The sequence below is a fragment of the Clinocottus analis genome, unplaced genomic scaffold (genome assembly GCF_023055335.1).
Source record: "Clinocottus analis isolate CAN_PGR_092001 unplaced genomic scaffold, fCliAna1.0.p SCAF_10, whole genome shotgun sequence".
NCBI lineage: Eukaryota > Metazoa > Chordata > Actinopteri > Perciformes > Cottidae > Clinocottus > Clinocottus analis.
Genome location: NW_027175821.1, coordinates 2,737,141 through 2,757,910, shown reverse-complemented (window position 1 = coordinate 2,757,910; position 20,770 = coordinate 2,737,141). Strand labels below are relative to the sequence as shown.

Here is a 20,770-nt window from a genome sequence, read left to right as displayed (position 1 = left end):
TGTTCTCTCTGTCTCTTCTCTTCTTCCCCGTCTGTGTAGGCAGCCCGTTGAGTAACTTCTTTGACGTAATTAAACAGCTTTTTTCAGACGAGAAGAACGTCCAAGCGCCCCACTCCCCCGGCGACCCCGACACGCCTAGCTCCCCCGCCAAGCATGCCCCCGGCGGGAAGCCCGGCCCGCCCCCGCCCAATGACTGTAAATGCCCCCCCGGCAAAGACAAAACAAAGATGGCCGCCAGCAACCGGACGCAGGAGCAACCTTAAAGGAGCGGTAGCTGTGCATGACTAGCGAGCGAGAGAGAGGCGCCGTTATCGGAGCGCTGCTAACGTAGTCAGAAAAAAAACATGGAGAAAAAAAAACAGATCTACTTTTTGCCTCTAACTTTTCTACTGTATAACGGGAATGGCTCTTTCAGTTTGGATCAGTATTTTACAATAAGTAGCCGATGTAGCCGTGTCGTCCCTCCCCTCCTGTCCCCCTCTCATGTCCCTTGGGGGGGGGGTCTGTTCGGTGGGTGTGTGTCCTCCTCATGTGTGATGGCTTGACTTGTCTCTGCCACCAGGATTCATCCATAATAGCTATTAACCCTCGGCGTGGCTCTCGGGGGACCGGCCCGGCGGCGGCCCGCTTGCGCCCGCCGCCGCTGAAGAAAAGACTTCCCACCTCTTTACTCTCTCTCTCTCTCTCTCTCTCTCTCTCTCTCTCTCTCTCTCTCTTTCTCTCTCTGTGTCTCTCTCTCTCTCTCTCTCACTCTCTGTCTCTCCAATTAGCACCTCCCCCACCAGACCGAACACAGAGACGTCTCAGAGGAGTTGTTAAAAAAAAAAAAAAAAAAAAAGCCTTAAGACAGAGATGTTTGTTGACACCCCCCCATCTCTCTCTCTCTCTCTCTCTCTCTCTCTCTCTCTCTCTCTCTCTGAATTCTCCCACATGTACATACAATAAAATAAAGAAAACACACATACTGTACTCCTCAATACACACTTGACTTCTTCTTCGCGGGATGTAATGACTTGCACACGCTGACAAACAGGAAACAGGAAGCTAAGCCGGACGGACGACCGCCGGCTGGATTGTATTTCTTTTTTTAAATGTCTTTCTTCGCGAGCGGCCGGGTTTCTGAGACGTTTTCTCTCAACATGGGCGAAAATGTCGCCCATGAAAGTATGATCGGTCGTTGGGGGAAAAGATAAATGAATGATCTATTCTGTTGTACAGATTCAATAATGTTCCGTATGTATAAAAAGTTGTAGTCGTGACATTATGTTTTCTAGAGTTGTGTTGCCTTTTGTTTGGTTTGGTGTTCCTGTGCGGTCACACCAGCGTACAAAAGAAACGGCAAAATGTCCACCGGACGTTCTTTAGAGAGTTGGGGAGGCCAACGTGGAGGCTAGCTAGCATAGCGTGCTAGCATAGCGTGCTAGCATAGCGTGCTAGCTGCGCGCGCCGTTTGGCTGCTAAACAACAGGAAGTTCAGTTTGAGCAATAGCTTCACTCCAAACGTTGACGTTCCAAACGTGAACTTCTGCTTCGTTGCGTGCCAGTTTGTTGTTTGAAGACAGTGTTTCTGTTGCAGATATAGATCTGGCTACGCTAACACTATGTTGTTTTGTTTGCTTTGTTTGCACAGTTAAAGTAAAAACACGCAAATAAATGCAGTGAGGGGACTTCACGGTGCATTTGAAGCCTCCATCTGACTAAGAAATATTCGCACAACGTACTTAAACAGAACACAACATTGATACTGTCTGTAGAACCAGCTGTGTAGAATTATTTATTATTTAGTTTATTGAAAAAAAGATTCATAATACAAATACACAACAATCCATATTCCTTGGCGTTTAAAAAAACATTTTCACTGCAGTCAAAAACCAATTTAATGGAACATTAAAGAAAATTGATCGAGAAAAAAATACAATTGTATAATCGGATGAATCATTTTATTCACATGAAGGATCCGTTCAATCCTTTTGGATCATTTTGTTATTGTTTCGCGTGATAACGTCAAATATGACGACAGACACACACATTTTAACTGACAACACGAGACGGAACAAATACACACTTTAACACTCACTTCAAATAAACTACGCTCCATTTTGTGTCTTGTTTTCCAACAGACGTCTTCAGTTATAATAAAATGAATCAGCTCAGAACCGAGAAACTAAGAAGCTGAACGGCTAGCGAGTTAGCATGCTAGCGTGTTAGCTTACCAGCTTCTAGATGTTTCACATTTCGCCGTTTCCCTTCCTGGTGTGACCCGACCTCGATGAAATGTCTGGATTCCTTTTTTGCACTTTTGACGAGTGAGTCACACTCTGGGTTCAGTTACAACACTTTTTGTATTTATTTATTATAATTTCTACAATATTGAACTGCTGTGTATATTTTTGTACTATTATTGTATTTTTGTCATTTTGCGGTTGTTAATTTATTCTGTTATTTATACGAACGATGTAGAGAATGTTTCAAATTATTTAAGGATATTTTTGTCACGTTTAAGTTATTTTCGAACGCAGAGAAGAAGAAAAGCGTTTTTGTTCCTTTTTTCGCCCCCGAGGGAGAAACCTGTAAAATATGTTGGGGGGAAATGATTCAAGCGTAATATAAGAATGTAGACGTAGCCTCTCTGAGAGGAACCCTCTCCAAACGCTCCTCTGTAGAAAAGCCCAGTTTACTGACTCGCTTATTCCAACCAGGGGATTCCTTCTGAGCTTTGACCTTTGACCTCGTACGGTTGTTTGCATGTTCAGCATTCGTCTTTTCTTTGCATGTCGTCGTTGGAATTGTTCTCCTGTTCCCTTTTTCTCTCCATTTATGTTCTTTATGTGCATTTGTTTGAATTTGCCTTTTTTGGGGGGTATTTTTTAAAAAAATCTCTATTTTGGTTCCTTTCGCCGCTCCCTCTTCCTCATTTGTGCAACGCATCCTCCTCACTCATTCTCTCAAAGAGGGAGCTCTCCGGGCGACCGGCTCGTTCGGGGGTCGTCCGGAGAGGAAACTTAAAAGCAATACCTTCCATTGTTCGCTCTCCCTCTCTCTCTTTTCTACTGGGGGAGTCCGGGGCCCTCAGAAAGGACTCTGAGCACGGAGCGCCGCCACTGAGCAGGAAAAACCCGCCGGCAATGTTTCCCCTCCATGTTACTGTGAACAACTTCAGTGCTAAAGGAAATAAATCTGTTTGACTTTGGAGCCGAGTGTCCGGGCGTTCATTCACACTCCACGAGGATTCACAAAACAACTGTTTTCCTTCAGATTGGAGCCACGCCCACTTCCTGTTCACAAGAGCTGCACCAAAAGTTGCATGACGGCTGTTGTGTTAACGTCGTTTAAAGTTTTTTTGTTTTTTTAAAATCATATTCGTCATTTCAGCTCAATAAGGCTTAACACCTGGTCAGGTATATTTTTCCCGAACATACCAAAAAAAAGATCATTATGAGTTTTGTCGAGGCGAGTGTCATTGTCGTTGTATTATAATGCATGCAACGGCTCAAGTGGTCCCATGAAGAGGCCATTCGCTGCACGTTGTTTACATCTCAGTGGGATGAGGTGAATAATAATATGAAAGAAGAGCAGCAAAAACATTACACTATGTCCACCATCTCATTTTTTAGTAACAGGAAATGGTTATATATCCCCTATCACTATCTCCCTGTCTGTTTTCCTTGTTTTGTCCTGGTGCGTCAGTGTGTTTGGTTTCCTCTGCTCTCTGGGCTTCCTTGTGTCTTGACAGAGTGATACTGCAAAGCTCGGTGCTGCATACGAACACACATGAAGCAAGACACGTCAACATGGTTGCTGATGAACATTTATTGCAGTGGATGTCAACACTTTAGCGTGCAGTGGTTCCAGTGAACAAGACAAAAAACTCAATCTGCAGTAGATGTTATGTTGAGCTCCGTGTGACCACCATCTTTAAACCTCCACCGCGCACACATACGGCCGAATGAAGGCGCAGTTCACGTCGTTCCATCGGCCCCAGTCTGGAAAACACAAACATTGGAATTCAGTATCAATGGAGAGCAAAGGGGTGTCTGTCTATCTGTCTGTCTGCCTGCCTGTCTGTCTGTCTGTCTGTCTGTCTGTCTGTCTGTCTGTCTGTCTGTCTGTCTGTCTGTCTGTCTGTCTGAGATTTGGTTCATTTGATGGGAAATAAATAAGTAAATTATAATGTTTTTTCCCCCCTCCATCCCAAACAAGCGTTACGGAACAGATAAAACAGAAATAAGCTCTTAGGACTGTAAAAATATATTTAATGATATTCATCTATATATGTCGGCATTTAAAACATTTCCTCACATATTCTCAAAAAGCATATTTAATGAAATGTGTCTTTCGCATAAAATCAAGCTCAATCCAACATTAGCATTATTTGACCAGCCTTAATTATGATAATATGTCACTAAACATGGTCATAAAGTACAATAAAGCAAGCTACCTGTAGCCAGCTTGGTGGTTTACATCCATAAAGTAAACCTTTATTACAAAGCAATATATTACAAACACTTTTTCCGCATTCCTTTTTTTCATGCAAAGTCAAGTTACGACACAAAATTTTTAATCTGCTTCCAGTTTCCCCAAAAGGGCTTCAAAATAAACGACCCGGAACATAAAAAGGCACTTAAAAAAAAGAAAAGCGTGCAGGGAATGGTAACTAGCAGAATAAAGGTTTGTAGGAAACAGTCACCTTATTAACAAAATCTTTTCAGAGACATTTCCACCAAATACTTCACGAAAGCACTGCTCTGAAGTACGAATTTCACTCACGATAAAGTCAATTGCAAATCTTTGGGATTTGAACTATGAACCAAATGTTTTGTCTTTAATAATTTGACGAGATGCTCTAAGTAGCAGCCCTCTCACAGCCTCGAGGAGGCCAATGTTGGTCAGTCTGTTCACCACTTTGGTCCAGACTGAGATGTCTGAACGACAGTACAGAATGGATGGATCCCCAGTAAATGTACTATTATTCGTGAACTCAGGAGGAATCCCAATTACTTGGGGGTTCTGTAACACCACAAGGTACTTCAACCAATGTTGGTCAAATGTCCTTGTGCGCACACATCGTCTCTTAACTACGACATACATTTTTCAAACGACATGTGTAACTTACAGCGGTAGTTGGTCTCAATACATTTCTCTTCCTGTTTGTAGAAGTTCGGCTGGTGACGAGCGAAATGATCGAACCTGTGTTTAGTGCCATCAGTCCAGTCATAAATCAGATTATCTTCGAAGAACTGCAGAAAACAAAGAGTTGACAGATTACAGTTTGGCCTTTAAAGTGGTGTCCATCAAATCCAATAATCCACTGATACTTATTAAAATAACACTGCACAGATTTGTCATTCCTCTGACCTTATTTTAGCTTTTAGGCACAACCAACACTGAAGTTCACTCAAGTGACATCACTTGAGGACATTTATTAGACTTTACACCGTTCTGTCTGGAGAAACTATCCTTCATCTTTCCATCAAAACATATGCAGTAGATTTCTGTCAGCTACTTTACGATTGAATGAACACATCAACTGCTTACGAATGTCAAGTGGAGTCCGATCCAGTAAGGAGGCCTTCTGGGGGTGACTTTGTACATGGCGCAAACCACCTGATCGAGCTCCTCCTTGCTGTGGATTGACACCAGGTGTGCCGTCTTTTTGTTGGGTGATGAGATCTGGTTACAAGCTTTCTGAAATCAGCAGAAATGAGGAAGGATTATTCTTCAATGACACTTGACCAAGACTATCTGCATGGGCGGATTACTGGACGGGGCCGAGGACCGAGGCTTACGGGCCCCCCTGGCCTTCCCCCACTAAAAGACACACAGAGACGTATAAACCAGGAAAATACTGAGACGTGACCACAAAGAAACATACAACTACTACAAAGAGACACAAAGTGACAACAAAGAGACACACATCGAGAACAAACACACAATATCAGGGTAGTTTTCCTGTTCCGTTGGGAGGTCCCAGGACATTTGTGATTTTGGGCTACACAAAATGAATTCAGACGACTAGAAAACAAACTCAAACTCCACGAATGTGTTATTCACCACACATATACCAGAGAGACTCAAGACAACAACAAAAGGTATCTGAAGTCTGTGTCTTGTTCTTTTGTAAAAGAGGTGGTGGTCTTTGGAATATCGGTGCCCATTGTCTCATAATCTCATGGCTGTCTGTGGAGAATGAGGCCACATGTACTGTCTCTAGTGTGATGTGTGTGTTGGTTCTCATCACCTCTGCATCATCAAAGTTCTTATACGATGTGTGGAAGGCTTTCAGACATCGGCCTTCTCCCAAGCGGAACCAGCCCTCGTCATGGATCCCTTCACATTTTGGAAGATCCTTACAGAATCTATCAAGAAATGTGGTCGGGGCTAAAAGAACAACAAACAAACAAAAAGAAAAGGTGTGTTTATTGTTTGTCCTGTTGTCTGAGTTGATCAGTATAATTTGACTCTTTGGTTCTTACAGGCCGCAGAGTCCGACATAAACATCGTCCCCACCAGAAGAAGGACGGCTGTTACCTCAGCAGGACGCATGTTCAGGGCTCACTGACTCTTGTTTGCTGTGTGGATCCAAGTCCCAATGTTCAGGTATCTGTCCCATACTTCAGTACTTACATAACGGCACTTCTGTAGTCAGGCACGTGCACAGACATTTTGCGGGGAAGGTGCTCAACCAAAAAAACGGCACCCATCGCCAAAATTATTTATGAAAATAATAATAAATAAAAAACACAGTAAGATGTTTTAAACTTACATTTTTTGGTAACAAACTAACTTAGATTATAAAATTGAATAAATAAATACATTTACAGGCAAAAAGACAAAACAAGGCCATATTGGATAATATAATCAAATGTAATCAACAAATACTACACCTGAAAAATCCCATAAAAACAACTTACTAACCTCTACTGTTCTGTCATGCCTGGAAATATCAAACTTCAGTAAAATCGTTAAAACCGCAGTCTGATATTTCCCGGCATGACGTCACTCTCGATTAGTAAGTAGTTAATACAAGTGTTGCTTTTATTGTTTACTCTTTTCACCCTCTGCAGTGACTTATACAAGATTGATTGTTGTAAAACTGGAACAGACAAAACAAGGAGATACATAAAACAATGTGGCACAATGATAGCATGACATCGAGCGCTAGCATAGTTTAGCTGCTATTTTCCAGCTGTGAATTCTTGTGACATTTATCAACATAAATTCAACATACTGTAGCCGAATACGTGTTGTAGCTAAGATGACTGGTTATTATAATTACTGGGTTCAGGAGGTCAGTGAATGTTGCATGAGCTGTGTAGCTGTGAAGCCTGTCAGTCAACCTAGCTACCTGTGAGCGTGCCCGTGATTGGCAGAGCGAGTGAGGTGGGGGGTTGTTTGTGTGTGTGTTGTGGGACGGGGGAGAGAGTCTATGGCCCAATCCCAGTCTCCACCATAAACCCTCAAGCTCTGAACCCTCAGGGACTCACTGACGTAAGCTGCTAACTGGTTGAGTGTGAGAGTCTGTGAGGGCTTGAGCTGGCGTGAATATGAATGGGACAGCACTTTGCTGCAACGTCACATGACTACATTCAAAATATTGTGTACAATTATGTATTTATTTTATTATTTTTATTCACTGGTTTAAAAGTCTTCCTCACAAGATGAGAAGTAATTTTATATTATTTATTCACTCGTTTTGGTCAAAATCAAATGTTTGATGAATGTACAGAAAAAAAGAAAAAAAAGAAGAAATATATATATATATATATATATATATATATATATATATATATATATATATATATATATATATATACACTGTTTGCATTCCTCTAATTCATGTGTTTTTATGTTCCATAATGTTGTAAAGGTATTTTATCGGGCTAATGCCCACGTGCCTGTTTGTTTGCCTTTTTTTTACGTCTCCATTCTTCCATTGGGAACTGCGTGTTTAACCTCACGTTGCAATGCATTGTGGGTAATTCCCTTCGGCAAAGTCAGCATCTAAGGTTGACTTACGGAAAGGGTTCATAAAGTGCTCAAAATGTCCGCCACAGAGCCCTCAGGCACTCCGCAATTTGATAATTGGACACCACGAAACCCTCAAGGACTTCGCGGGAGGGCGCCTCAAAGTCTGTGAGTCCGTAAGGGTGGAGTTTGGGATTGGGCCTTTGATCCGGAGCAGACGTAAAGTATGTTGCGAGGTTTTGGCGTAGGCTACCGCCGACAGTAGCCTGTTCTGTGGTTCTCTAATAACTCACACAATAAGCATATAATAAGGGTGATTGGTGTCGTGGATGGCACACGCACAAGTGCGTGCGTAGCATAATTGCACCTGTTTGTGGGGACCACAGGGTGTTGTGTGTGATTTATGCGCCGATAAAGTGGTGATTAACCTGGCATCGATTGATTTAGTTTCAGCAACACGGCTGTCGACAGCTTCCACTAAGAGCGTCTTAGGAAGCTTCTTTGACGAGATCTTAAGAAGGCAGTTAAGAACGCATCTGGGAAACACTCGTATCTTAGCGCTCCTTAGTGAACCCTTCTTTTGAGCCTTCTTAAGTCCTTAAGAACGATCGAATCTGGGAAACGCAGCCATTACCTGTTGTCAGAGAAGAAGTAGCTCAGCGCTCAGCAATGTATGAGCACTACGTGGAGGACGAGGTGGGGCTGGTGAGCGCCGCGGAGCATGTTGGGGCGAAACTCTCACAAGAACTCAAATGAATGTCCCGTCAGATATTAAAACACATTTGGGGGAAATTGATGACAGAGAGAGTCATCAATTTAAAAAAAAATAAAAATAAAATAAAATAAAGCGAATTGCGGAACGACTGTATGATACAATAAGTGTAAAATGTAATGCTTCAGAAGAAAATACATACAATTTGAGGACTAACTTGTGTAAGATATTATATGAGTTGTATTGCATTAAAATAAAAAAAATGTTAGCCAGAGACAAAGGAGACTCACCTCGGTCGTGTCTCTCTAGTTTCTCGTTCCTCTGGATGTCAGTCTGCTCTTTCTAAGTTAAATACTCAGATCATGCTCTAACCACATGTGAGTTTATGTTAAGTAAACTCCTCCCTGCCCCCCGGCGGTAACCGCTCCATCACATGAACCTTCCAGTCATTTTGTCGACCGGTTCCTCCCAGGACAGGAAAAAAAAGCCCTGATGTTTTCTAGATGTTGATAGGTGGAACGGTTCAGTAGATTGCTGTCTACAGTTTGTGATCACTCTATTAATAATGTATTCATGACTTTCCTCCCATAATAAAGGGTTATTTCCTTACGTGGGAGATGAATGTGATCACACATCCAGGTGGCACTGCCAGAAGACAGGGAGGAACCGGTTGACTTCAGGTCTTTTTTATTGACGTAGGCAGAGCAGACAGTCTTTGAGAGAAACACGGTGGTGAAAGAGGACAGAAAAAAAGAGCCTGATCTCACAGAAATATGTGAAAAGACTAAAAGCTCTCAGCTCACAACATGGTGGTCGTCCGCAGTGGGTTTGGATCACTTGTCCACACCACCAAACAGGAACGCAGGCTTGAATTCTTACATCGTTTGAGCTTCAATGTAAGTTAATGCCACCAATGAAAGCACAAATATTCAGAGGACTGAAGAGTGCAGACATTAGTATCAAATGTCTGTATAGATGGTAAAATATTAAATACATTTAAAATACATCACTCTGTCAGTCACAACCTGGCTCAAGGTTGGACCGCATGGGGAGACCTCACATGTGGTCTGTGTTTGTTTTAGTTCACTGACCAATAAATAAAGCTAAAAGCCCAAAAGTTGAAAGTCCGTCAACATTATTGTCCAATCTTGAGCAACGTTGAACCAACCTACCAGCAAAACTTGAATTTGATTGTATTTAGCAACATTTTTGATCACTTATCCAAAGCCGGACCCTGACAAACGTCGATAAACTCCGGTACGTCGTCCATCTCTCAGATGACTTCCAATGCGGCCTTCCTCAACACAGCACATAGATCACACACTCTGAATTCTGCACTGCAAGAATTCTGCACCCGGCATTCCTCCATCAAATAAATAAAAAAATAAACAAGCAATGAAATGCATTAAAAAACACTATCACAGGCGCAGCCCCCTCCACCATTCTTCAGGGGGCACAAACGCAATCTTTGCAAACAGCTTCGTCGCATCCCATCGCCTCGACATAACACAGTTCACCTAGAGGCCCACTTGGGCTTCAGCTGAGCACCAGTTCAGCATTCCAGCCTCTCATCCCAGTTTACAAAACATGACCACCGTGTAAGAAATTTAAGCCCTGTGGCACCAGCCTCCGACCCCTGTCACCCAAGGTCCACGGCCTTCAGTAAAGCCTAATCTTCTCATCAGGGTTTCTTGGTCTTCCCCTGCATACCTCATGTACATGCATTTCATCCCTGACAATATCGGGAAATGTCCACTCACACCCGACTTCATGAAACATGAGTTTAGTTTAGTAGAGTCACCACTCTCACAGTCCCGACTGGACGTCAGTGGTCCATTACTGCTCATATACTCTTTATCCTTCAACTCCATCTCTTATCCTACATCCCTTGACCCCACTTAACGTCTTCATTCCTCAAACCTGATCGCCTTTCACCGCATTTTCCACCTGTAATGAATTATTGTCCCACTAATGCACACGACTAAAATATCAACATTTAGAAAACATTCATAGAGCTGCAACTCATGAACTGGTCACTACTCAACCTAGTATTGAAGAAGTGCTTTGTTTGTGCACGGATGCTTGATATTCTAATGTTGTAACTGAATAGAGGTGGATCCTACTTCTGGGATGACGTGGAAGTTAAACAGGCGTGTTGTTGAAGTAGTTAAATGTTTTAATATTTAAGTGCACAGGCATGGCTTTGAAAGATATTCAAACAGACCTTTCGACTGAGATGCAACAAGGGAGAAGACACTTGTGGTGAGTCCTCTTTGTCTCTTGGTGGAGGTTTTAGAGAACAGAAATAACTTTAATCTGATCTGTGGCTTTAAAAACTGCTATGAACTGAAGTGGTTGTTGTGATGTGGTTGAACGGTGTGGCATTTCCAGGTGATATTCCAGTTGTAGAGTTCTGAGAGTCAGTGAATCCTGAGCCATGCGTCCTGTTGTGGTGACTGCCGTCCTCCTTCTGGTGGTGCTGATGTCCATGTCGGTCTCTGCAGCATGTAAGAACCAAACTGTCACTAAATATCTTTCTACACAGACACCAGGAACACTAAACTAACAGCACGTTTTCTGTGAAACAGGGACTCCTGAAGAAATGTGTCGGACCAAATATCCGGCCAATTATTGTAGAAAAGATCTCGGTCCAGGCTGGTTCCAGTTTGGTTATGACCGCTGTGTGAAGCCGTTCCTTAAACCAACACGGCCACATGGAATTGCGATGGTAATAAAAACAAACACACATCAGACTACTGACAGCACATTTGACCTCATCCTGTTCACAGTCTCATCACTTCATTAGAAGATGTGAGAACGAGGAGGAAGCTGTATTTATGGAAATGAGAAGTCCAGTTACTCTCAAGCATAATCAAGTGTTTTGATGAAGCAGGTACATGGAGGGTCAATTACCCAGAGAAGAAATGACAGATACATTCTTGTAATTTTGGCATTTTTGAAAATAATAAATAAACGTATTGGTAATTTTTCACATTAAAAACTTGAATTCAAACATTTAAATTCAAATGTAAAACTGCAAAAGAAAATTTAATTTGGAGAAAAACTTTGAAGAAAAATTATACATAAAGAATTGTCATCTTTATCATCTTGATCCTTGAACAATAGCGTTGTGTGATTTTTACCCGTGAGATTGTGGTTACATATTTTTCATTGTGTTGCGTTTTTGCGAATTGTGTTGGTCCTTGTGTAGCTACATGCTGCTCACTGACCTTATTGAAGGAGGGCGTGTCTTATCGAAGGTAGACGTGTGTTATTGAAGGTAGATGTGTCTTATGGAGAAGAGTCGTGTTTTACTAAAGGTAGGCGTGTCTTATTGAAGGTAGACCTGTCTTATTAAAGGTAGGTGTATCTTATTGAAGGTGGGCGTGTCTCTCTGCTCCAATTCCTGTTTTTTTTCAACCTTCACGTGTTTGGGTGCTGTTCATCAGATGATTTACTAAAAGAATGTGAAAACATTTCATAGGGTTTTAACATTGAAGGAGACTTTTCCTTCACAAAACAAAGAAGAAACAAAGAAAAAGAAAGAAGTAGTTCATTTATTTATATATTTTTTAATCATATTATAGTGACAATTCCCTAATTTTTCACCATATGTTGAATCTTTTTTCATGGTCCCCCAATGATACCAGTTTTTGCTTTGAAAGGTTCTACAGGATGAAATACAAGAAGAGTACTTTAATTTATCTTAAATTGTTGTATCATAATATATTTTGATGAGAAATATTTTCATCAGATACATTATATCGGGTGAAATGTACCTAACGTTAGTGATGGTGTTTTTGTCACGTTAGTGTTCTAGGGTTAAGGGTGTATTCTCCTCAGAGCAGAAGGGAACGTGAACGTTCTTTATGACTTCAGGGTCAAGAGAAGAAAGTTTACATCAGGGAGTTAGGATGAAGAATAGTCCTCATTATCTCTTTTGATTACAGAAACACTGTAGGACCTTCAGAAATGGAGATCTGGTATCAATCCATAACCTTAAAGAGCTGGAACTATTGGAATGTGCCATGTACAGGACTACGACTAGAAAACATCATTACTGGATCGGACTGTTTTGGGTAAGAAGTGAATGTTTCTGTTCAGTTTGTGCCTCTCATGTGTTTACAATGAAATCACAGAGGTAAACGTGTTATTGAATTATTAAATTATGTCACTATTCTCACTTATCGCCCACCAAAGAAATCCACCAAAAGGCCCCTGAAGCACATAAAAACATCCTACTGAGCTTTTTACTACTTACTGTGTACTTGTACCTCAGAGTAACATGTTGTAGTACTGCATTAACCTGGCTGACACATGTTACTGTTATGTTGCTGATTCACATTTGACTCAATGTAATAACTATATTTACTTTTTTTCATAACATGGTGTGAAATGCAAAAACAAAATGTAATACTGTAATAGTAACATAGCTGTGCTGTTGCACTAGTGTAGTACTGATACAGTAAATATATTATTGAACAATATTATTCTGGTTACTTTGACTTCTTACAGTCCAGTGACTTAGTATCCAGGAGACAACTCCAATGCAAAGACACACGAGTCACACTGGAGCATCATCAACCAGCTGACCAGGGGATTGTTCATCTGATCATCATTATGTTGAGATGAAAAACACAGACCTTATGAATGTTAGTGCAGTAGTCATCCTCAGGTGATCATTGTTTCTTGTTTGTTTTTTCAGAATGGTAAAAGCTATGTTTGGACCGATTCAAGTAAACATAACTACTCCCATTGGGCTCGTGGCCAACCCGACAGCTGGTTTTTCAAAGTAGAGCACTGCATTGAGATGAACTACTGGAGTAAGTAAACTACAGACTCAGGAGGAGAGGTTATAACTTACTAGAGATGAATGTAGACTTCTGAACCTCAAGAAAAGACACTTTCATGACCCCTGGTCGATGATGATTAAAGTAGCTCAAGAAAACAGTCCAGATGAGTATGAAGGAAGGTGCTGCATTTAAACCTCACTGAACCTCTTCATGTCACACTGATTTAAAATACTGAGTCAGATTGGGAAGTCCATCCTGTATCTCTGATACCAGAGTATTTAATGTCTGTATGTCTGCAACAAAGCAGGGCTCACTAATAGGAGGTCTGGATCCGGTCCTAGATCTGTTGTATCTGAACCCAGGAGAGTAGTCTGAGAATAAAACGTGAGTCAGAAGTTATTTCACATGTCGTTCTCGTGAAAGAGAAAAGTGGTCAGAGAGACCAGAGACTTGAACCAAGAATGGACTCTCATGTCTTCATTCTTCCAATGGACAGTTCAAAACCATAAAGACTGATATGTTCAGAGACCGAGATGATTATTTAAAGCAGCAATGTGAAGCTCCACTACGAGACAAAGCACTGAACCTTTGAGCAAACGTACCCACTCACATCTGAGATGAATAAACCAGAGAATAAACCTGAGAGCTCAATATGATCAGAATGCTAACACCTTCATTTACTGTCCACTAATGATGTAAACAGAGAGGAATAGAGCTGACACAAGTTTTTTAATAACCTCAGATGAAATCACTTCTTAGAAGGTGAGATCAATATAACACGTTTCAATTCATTTTTCTAAAATTAAGTACTTTATTTTAAGAGTCACGTTCTTCAAAAGCATTCTGCTCTTTCACTATTTTCATGAATACATCCCATATTTTATTTTGTAATTTATTTTATGATTAGAAAAGTGACATTAAATATTGTAGAGACATTATTCAATTGAACTTTATTTGATTTGACAGTCAGGTGTTGACTTCATACAGACGTTAACACAACTGTTTCACACAATACATGAATATATTCAGAGTCCTGGGTTTCCTCAACATGAAGAGAGGGTTTACATGAAGGACGAGGCCTATCAGGAGCATACATTATTATAGTATAATGCACTAAGTACACACATTCATAGCAAGTTCACATTGTGTTAAGACAACATGACAATAAGACACTTCAGTACCACCAACCCTGAAATCCTGTTCATCACATGACTGTTTTCTGTTTTACAGGCTGGGGACTCTGGAACGATGCGGATTGTCGCCTGCATAGACCCTATGTGTGTCAAGCGAAAATCTAGTAGTTCAGAGTGAGACTCTAGTAGTTCAGAGTGAGACTCTAGTAGTTCAGAGTGAGACTCTAGTAGTTCAGAGTGAACATGAAGAGCTGCAGTTGGACGAGTCTTCTTCAACTGTGACCACTTCAAGCTTTCACATTTACTGCAATAAATATTCAGCATCATAAAGACATCTTGATGGCTCCTGTGTCTTCTCTGTTTGTATTCAGCTGTATGACAGTTGATCATCTGTCTTCATGTCATGGCATCAGTAGAAAACACAGCTTCATCATATCACTCATCAAGACAGACTGAAGGCTGAGAAACCAGAGGAAACAAACACTGATGAATCAGGACAAATTGGTTTGATCACTTTAAATGATTATGTAATCTAGATAAATCTCTAAATTATGTTGTATCTGGTTGCACCACGTGATACCATTAATAATGGCATTTATACATTTCCACTTCAAATACAAAAAGAGTTTTGCTAACTGTCTCTTTAAGTTAAAATAGTATCACAGTATCATAGTTTTATCATAGTAAGTATTATTTTCATATATTGATGACATAAAACCAGCTCAAGGTAATACAAAAATAAAAAATAAATATCCAAATGCATTTATCAAATGTATGAACAGTAACGGTTACTGGTACAACCAACTGAAACCAAAAAGCACGACCACGAGACAGAGGTTACGAAGATAGTGCTGTTCACTCGGTACTGACAGGGTCAAAACCGGGAGTTCAGTCCGTGAGGCAAACAAGTCCCAAAACGGGCAGACAGGCAGGCTGAGAACGAGCAGATCAGAAACATAAACTGGAGTAACGCTGGAGAGCTCGGCAGAAACACACAAGAACATCTGGCTCAAACCTTTTGAACCCCATAGGCCCATGTATGTGGATGTACCTCTTGTTCACCGTGTTCAAGTAGTCGTAATTAACCGCAAATGAGCATCCAGCATGATTATGAGCAAGATTTGCCAAAAATCCCTCCTTGAGTAGTCTCTGAGTTTTTCCAACTCTATGGTTAAGGGCCTTAACAATATCCCACATACTAATACAATCATTTTAAAAATGGTGTTGTTTGGTTCAAAAATAGAAAAGTTACTTGTTCTATGGGAAAATATTGTTTGATTTTACGGCTTTAAATCTTCAGGAGCTTCTGCTGGTGCTCTTTGACCCGGAAACAGAAACATCCTTCAGGGAAGCCTCTGCCTTCAGAGTTTAAGCATTTGCTCTCAAACTGTCAGAACAAACACACAAAATAACTATTGGTTAATTTGGAGTGTGCATTGCTTACATAACCCTATAACATATTTCATTAATAATAATCTGCAGTATTCAGTCAACAATCATACCTGAAACATCCATGTTCTAACTACTGTATTTTTTTTTTTAAAGGCTCTCCTTACAATTTTTCGGACGCTTTGCATCCCATCCTCGTCGCCAATTGTGATAGTTTTTCTTTCAACAGACTGGTCAAAGATGTGATGATTGGATATATATATATATATATATATATATATATATATATATATATATATATATATATAAATATATATATATATATATATATATAAATATATATATATATATATATAAATATATATATATATATATATATATATATATATATAAATATATATATATATATATATATAAATATATAAAGGTATAATATTATATTATATTATATAAATATTTTTTTTCTGGACAGGTACCAGAAGAAACATTTGTATTTTATCAGGAAACAATATGAACAGTGTTTTCAGCAGTAAGGGTCCCTGTGAGGGACAAGCCACTCCTCCTTTGGTCCATGTTCAGTTTGTTGCTTACCTTAAAGATGGATGTCAAAGACCAGCAATTGATTCACTTCATATAAAAGCAATAAAGGTTCTTGTTGTTTTCCAGTTAAGTTTAGTTTTTCTTACTCAGTGAGTAAAGTCCAGTCTGTGTTGGCTTGAACAAGATCACTGAAGATTTCTGAGCATGACTGCTCGTGTGAGGAAAGTTCTCTGTAAGAGAAGAGTAAAGATCCAGAAGTTATACTGACTTAAAGTGCTCTGCCATAGTGGATCAGACCACAGGGTCAGGAGCTTTGTGCATGTGTGTTTATTTTCAATCTGGACTCCTAGAGGACCAGGACCCACATCCAGGCCCTTGCCCGGACTTGAGGAGCCTTGGCTGGGTAACTCCAACTGATGTGGACCTCCGAGAGGACCAGAACCAGCACCCAGACCTGCACCCGGAATTGAGGGACCCTCCCTGGCTTCGTCTGAGTGAAGTGAACCCCCCCCCCCACACCTCTCCACCCCCAACCGCTCCCTCTCTTGAGAAGAAAAAAACTATAGCACCAGGGCTCCGAGATGAAACTTCAGCAAATACCAGGGGCGTCAGATGGAATGTGAATTAAGGATTCCCATTTTTCAGAAAAGGAGTTCCCAGGAGTTGAGGGCTGTAATTAACAGAGATGCATGCCCGCCGTGAGCACTCCTAAACTACATTGACAGGCGGTCCATAGGCGGTCTATGGACTGAATTAAATACAATTTAGTGAAAAAAAGGCGTTTACGAAAATACACCGAGCCAAGCCGCGATTCTTTCTGGACTTTCAGGCCTCATCCTGGGCATAGAGAGAGGTCATCCGCGGGGTGTGACATGAGGCCCGGAGGCATTTTTGACATCTTTTGGTTTTTTAAAAGCCAAAAACAAACCCAGTGTTCGCACAAGGGTTGCCAAGTTCGTGTGTCATAACATTTATTTCATAGCTTTCATATTTCCCATCAATGCATTTCAGCTCTCAGTTTCTTTTTAAGTACTGCACTTATGAATCCAGCTATGTGAGTTTTACATTCTAGGTTCCATTTATCAATGCATTTCAGCTTTTAGCATTAACACGCTAAATCAATGCATAATACATTTGTATAACAAAAAAATGAAATAATTCTCATCTGCAAACGTTAATGCTGACCTCATTTGTACACCTATAAAAATAAATAAACTAACATCTCACTGCTAAATGTTTTTATGTACACATCCACGTTAGATCCATGTTGACATGGGTCTAAAACGTGCCAGCCGTGCTGCTTTCATCCATTTTCTAAATTGCTTGGGCTCTCCTGATGCGCAACTTGCTGTGAATGTGTGTACTTAGTGCATTATACTATAATAATGTATGCTCCTGATAGGCCTCGTCCTTCATGTAAACCCTCTCTTCATGTTGAGGAAACCCAGGACTCTGAATATATTCATGTATTGTGTGAAACAGTTGTGTTAACGTCTGTATGAAGTCAACAGCTGACTGTCAAATCAAATAAAGTTCAATTGAAGGTCTCAACAATATTTAATGTCACTTTTCTCATCATAAAATAAATTACAAAACTAAATATGGGATGTATTCATGAAAATAGTGAAAGAACAGAATGCTTTTGAATGAGAGAGAAAGAGAGAGAAAGAGTGTGTGTGTACGAGCGAGTGAGAGGCCAAGGTCTGCTGTCTTAGCCATTAGTTCATTTACTTATTTTTGTGTAGGTAATATGTTGTTAAATGTTTAAACTTAATTAAATTACCTTCTACCATTTTAGAACCCACAGGTTTTCCTCTCAGTCTGCTTTTGATAACAGTTCATAGAGACAATGACGGATGTTAAAAACCCTTTTCGTTTGGTTTCTCCTCATGGCCTACCCATTTCATTGAGACAATTGGTTCACCAACGATTACTTACGTTTGTCTGGATCTGGGAACGGGGCAGGACTCCTGCTGGATTGTGTTCTCTGGTCAATGGCCCCGGCCCGGTGTTTACCTTGGTTTCGCAACAACCTGGAAGTCTCTTCCATTAAGCGGTAGTCCCCATTAAGTAGATTTATACACTCTTATTTTAGAGTATTTGATTTTATTTCAACAAGAGTTATTATACATACAGTACTATAACTGAATCCTTTCTTCTTTGGAGATCAGCCCCGCAACACCAAAATACAGTCACAAGTAACTCGTAAGAAAAGAAAAGATCTCGTAGTTTAGATAAGCCAATCCTCAAAACAAAGACAATCAGAAACATTAGACATTTCTTTAAATGTCTTCTGAGTCAAAGAGGAAGTGAACTGTTCGTTGCACTTAGAGCTGAGGTCATTGGAGTTCGGGCCATGACCTTCCTTCCCAAACTATGTTTATAAAACACAATTAAAAACTAATAGCAAGAAAAGTGACTGTCTGAAGTCAGAAAAAGATCAGGGATTCAGTCCGGGTGAGCTGAGGAGTTGAACCCAACCTCCAGCCACCTGTAAGGAGAGGACACGTTGTCGTCTTCAGAGAAACTGCTCCTAAACATTTAGTCCTCAGGCTGTTGAAGACAAAGAGAACAGATCTCTGTTTGCTGTGAAAGCACTTCAGGGTGAGGAGGAAACCTGAAAACTACTTGAAAGAGAGATCATATGCTGGAGAACGGAAGCCTTGAGGCTGAGGCAACAATGTCCCTGTTTGTAATGCAAATGAAGCATTTGGAAACTGATCAACCGTCTAGTTTAAAAAGTAGTCTGAGGCGAGATGCTGCTGTGTTTCATAAGCCAAGTGGGCCAACTAGTATGATGAACCTTTTTCCTTTTGTTTGCTTTGATACGTGGAGTTGGCGGCGTCGTCTTCATTATTGATCTTTCTTCTGGATCTCATCATTAATGTGTTTACTGAAGGTTTACTCCTCGCCCTGAAGGGCTTTCACAGCCAACAGAGAGACACCTTTTCAAACTGTCTCTGTCTTCAGCAGCTCTCAGACACCCTGAGGAAGAAATGAATAATAATACCTGTTCAGCTTGAACAGGTATCAGCTCCTCTGAACTCCTTGCCCTCTCCTTGCAGGTGGGTGGAGGGTGGAGTCAGCATGTCAGCTCACCTGTACTGACTCTGGTCTTGAGCCGGATTGTGATCAAGCAATTAAATGCATTAAAAAACACTATCACAGACGCAGCCCCCTCCACCATTCGTCAGGGGGCACGAACGCTTCAAGATCTTCGCAATCTGTTCAGAAAACAGCTTCATCGCAGACTTCCTGAAAGCGGACTTCCTTAACACGGGACGGCCCCATCGTCTCGACATAACACAATTCACGTGGAGGCCCACTTAGGCTTCAGCTGAGCACCAGTTCAGCATTAGAGCCTTTCATCTCAGTTCACAAAACATGACCACTATGCAAGAAATTTCAGCCCTATGGCACCAGCCTCCGACCCCTGTCATATGAATTCACTTTATTTAGTATAGCCCAAAATCACAAATACAAATTTGCCTCGGAGGTCTTTACAATCTGTACACATAACATCCCTGACCCAGGACCTCACATCGGATCAGGAACAACTCCCCAAATGAAGATAGTAAAAACCCTTTCACAGGGAAAAAAGGGAAGAAACCTTCATAGAGCAACAGAGGAGGATCACTCTCCCCAGATGGACAGAAGCAACAGATGTCATGTGACCAGAAAGAAATAACTTAACGGACCACAATCCATAACAGCGGAAGGAAGTAGAGAGGACGGGCATTAGCAGGCGCATGGCACGAGGCGGGACTTCCTCCAGACAGTCACGTCAGTGGTCCATCACTGCTCTTATACCCTTCATCCTTCAACTCCATCCCTTATCCTACATCCCTTCAACCCTTGACCTCACTTAACTTCTTCATTCCTCGACCCTAATCGCCTCTCACCGCATATCCCACCTGTAATGAATTAATGTCCCACTAATGACCACTACTAACTTTGCTTGATCTTGTCTTCGTCCTACACAGGATGTTCAACATATCAACATCTAGAAAACATTCATAGAGCTGCAACTCATGAACTGGTCACTACTCAACCTAGTATTGAAGAAGTGCTTTGTTTGTGCACGGATGCTTGATATTCTAATGTTGTAACTGAATAAAGGTGGATCCTACTTCTGGGATGACGTGGAAGTTAAACAGGCGTGTTGTTGAAGTAGTTAAATGTTTTAATATTCAAGTCCACAGGCATGGCTGTGAAAGGTATTTAAACAGACCTTTAGT

The 20,770-nt window shown here is 40.9% G+C and overlaps 1 protein-coding gene across 1 annotated transcript in view; it reads left to right on the top strand.

Annotated features, from left to right (window-relative positions):
- The window catches only part of LOC137794040 (serine/threonine-protein kinase BRSK2-like), a 45,816-nt gene extending 30,877 nt beyond the window's left edge, over window positions 1-14,939 (top strand). The window contains exons 18-21 of the mRNA XM_068590596.1: window positions 6,476-6,597; window positions 12,628-12,756; window positions 13,383-13,500; window positions 14,701-14,939. Of these exons, the coding sequence (XP_068446697.1) occupies window positions 6,476-6,597; window positions 12,628-12,756; window positions 13,383-13,500; window positions 14,701-14,768 (437 nt within the window). The 3' untranslated portion in view covers window positions 14,769-14,939. The remainder of the gene's footprint in view (window positions 1-6,475; window positions 6,598-12,627; window positions 12,757-13,382; window positions 13,501-14,700) is intronic.
- The last annotated feature ends 5,831 nt before the right edge of the window (window positions 14,940-20,770 follow it).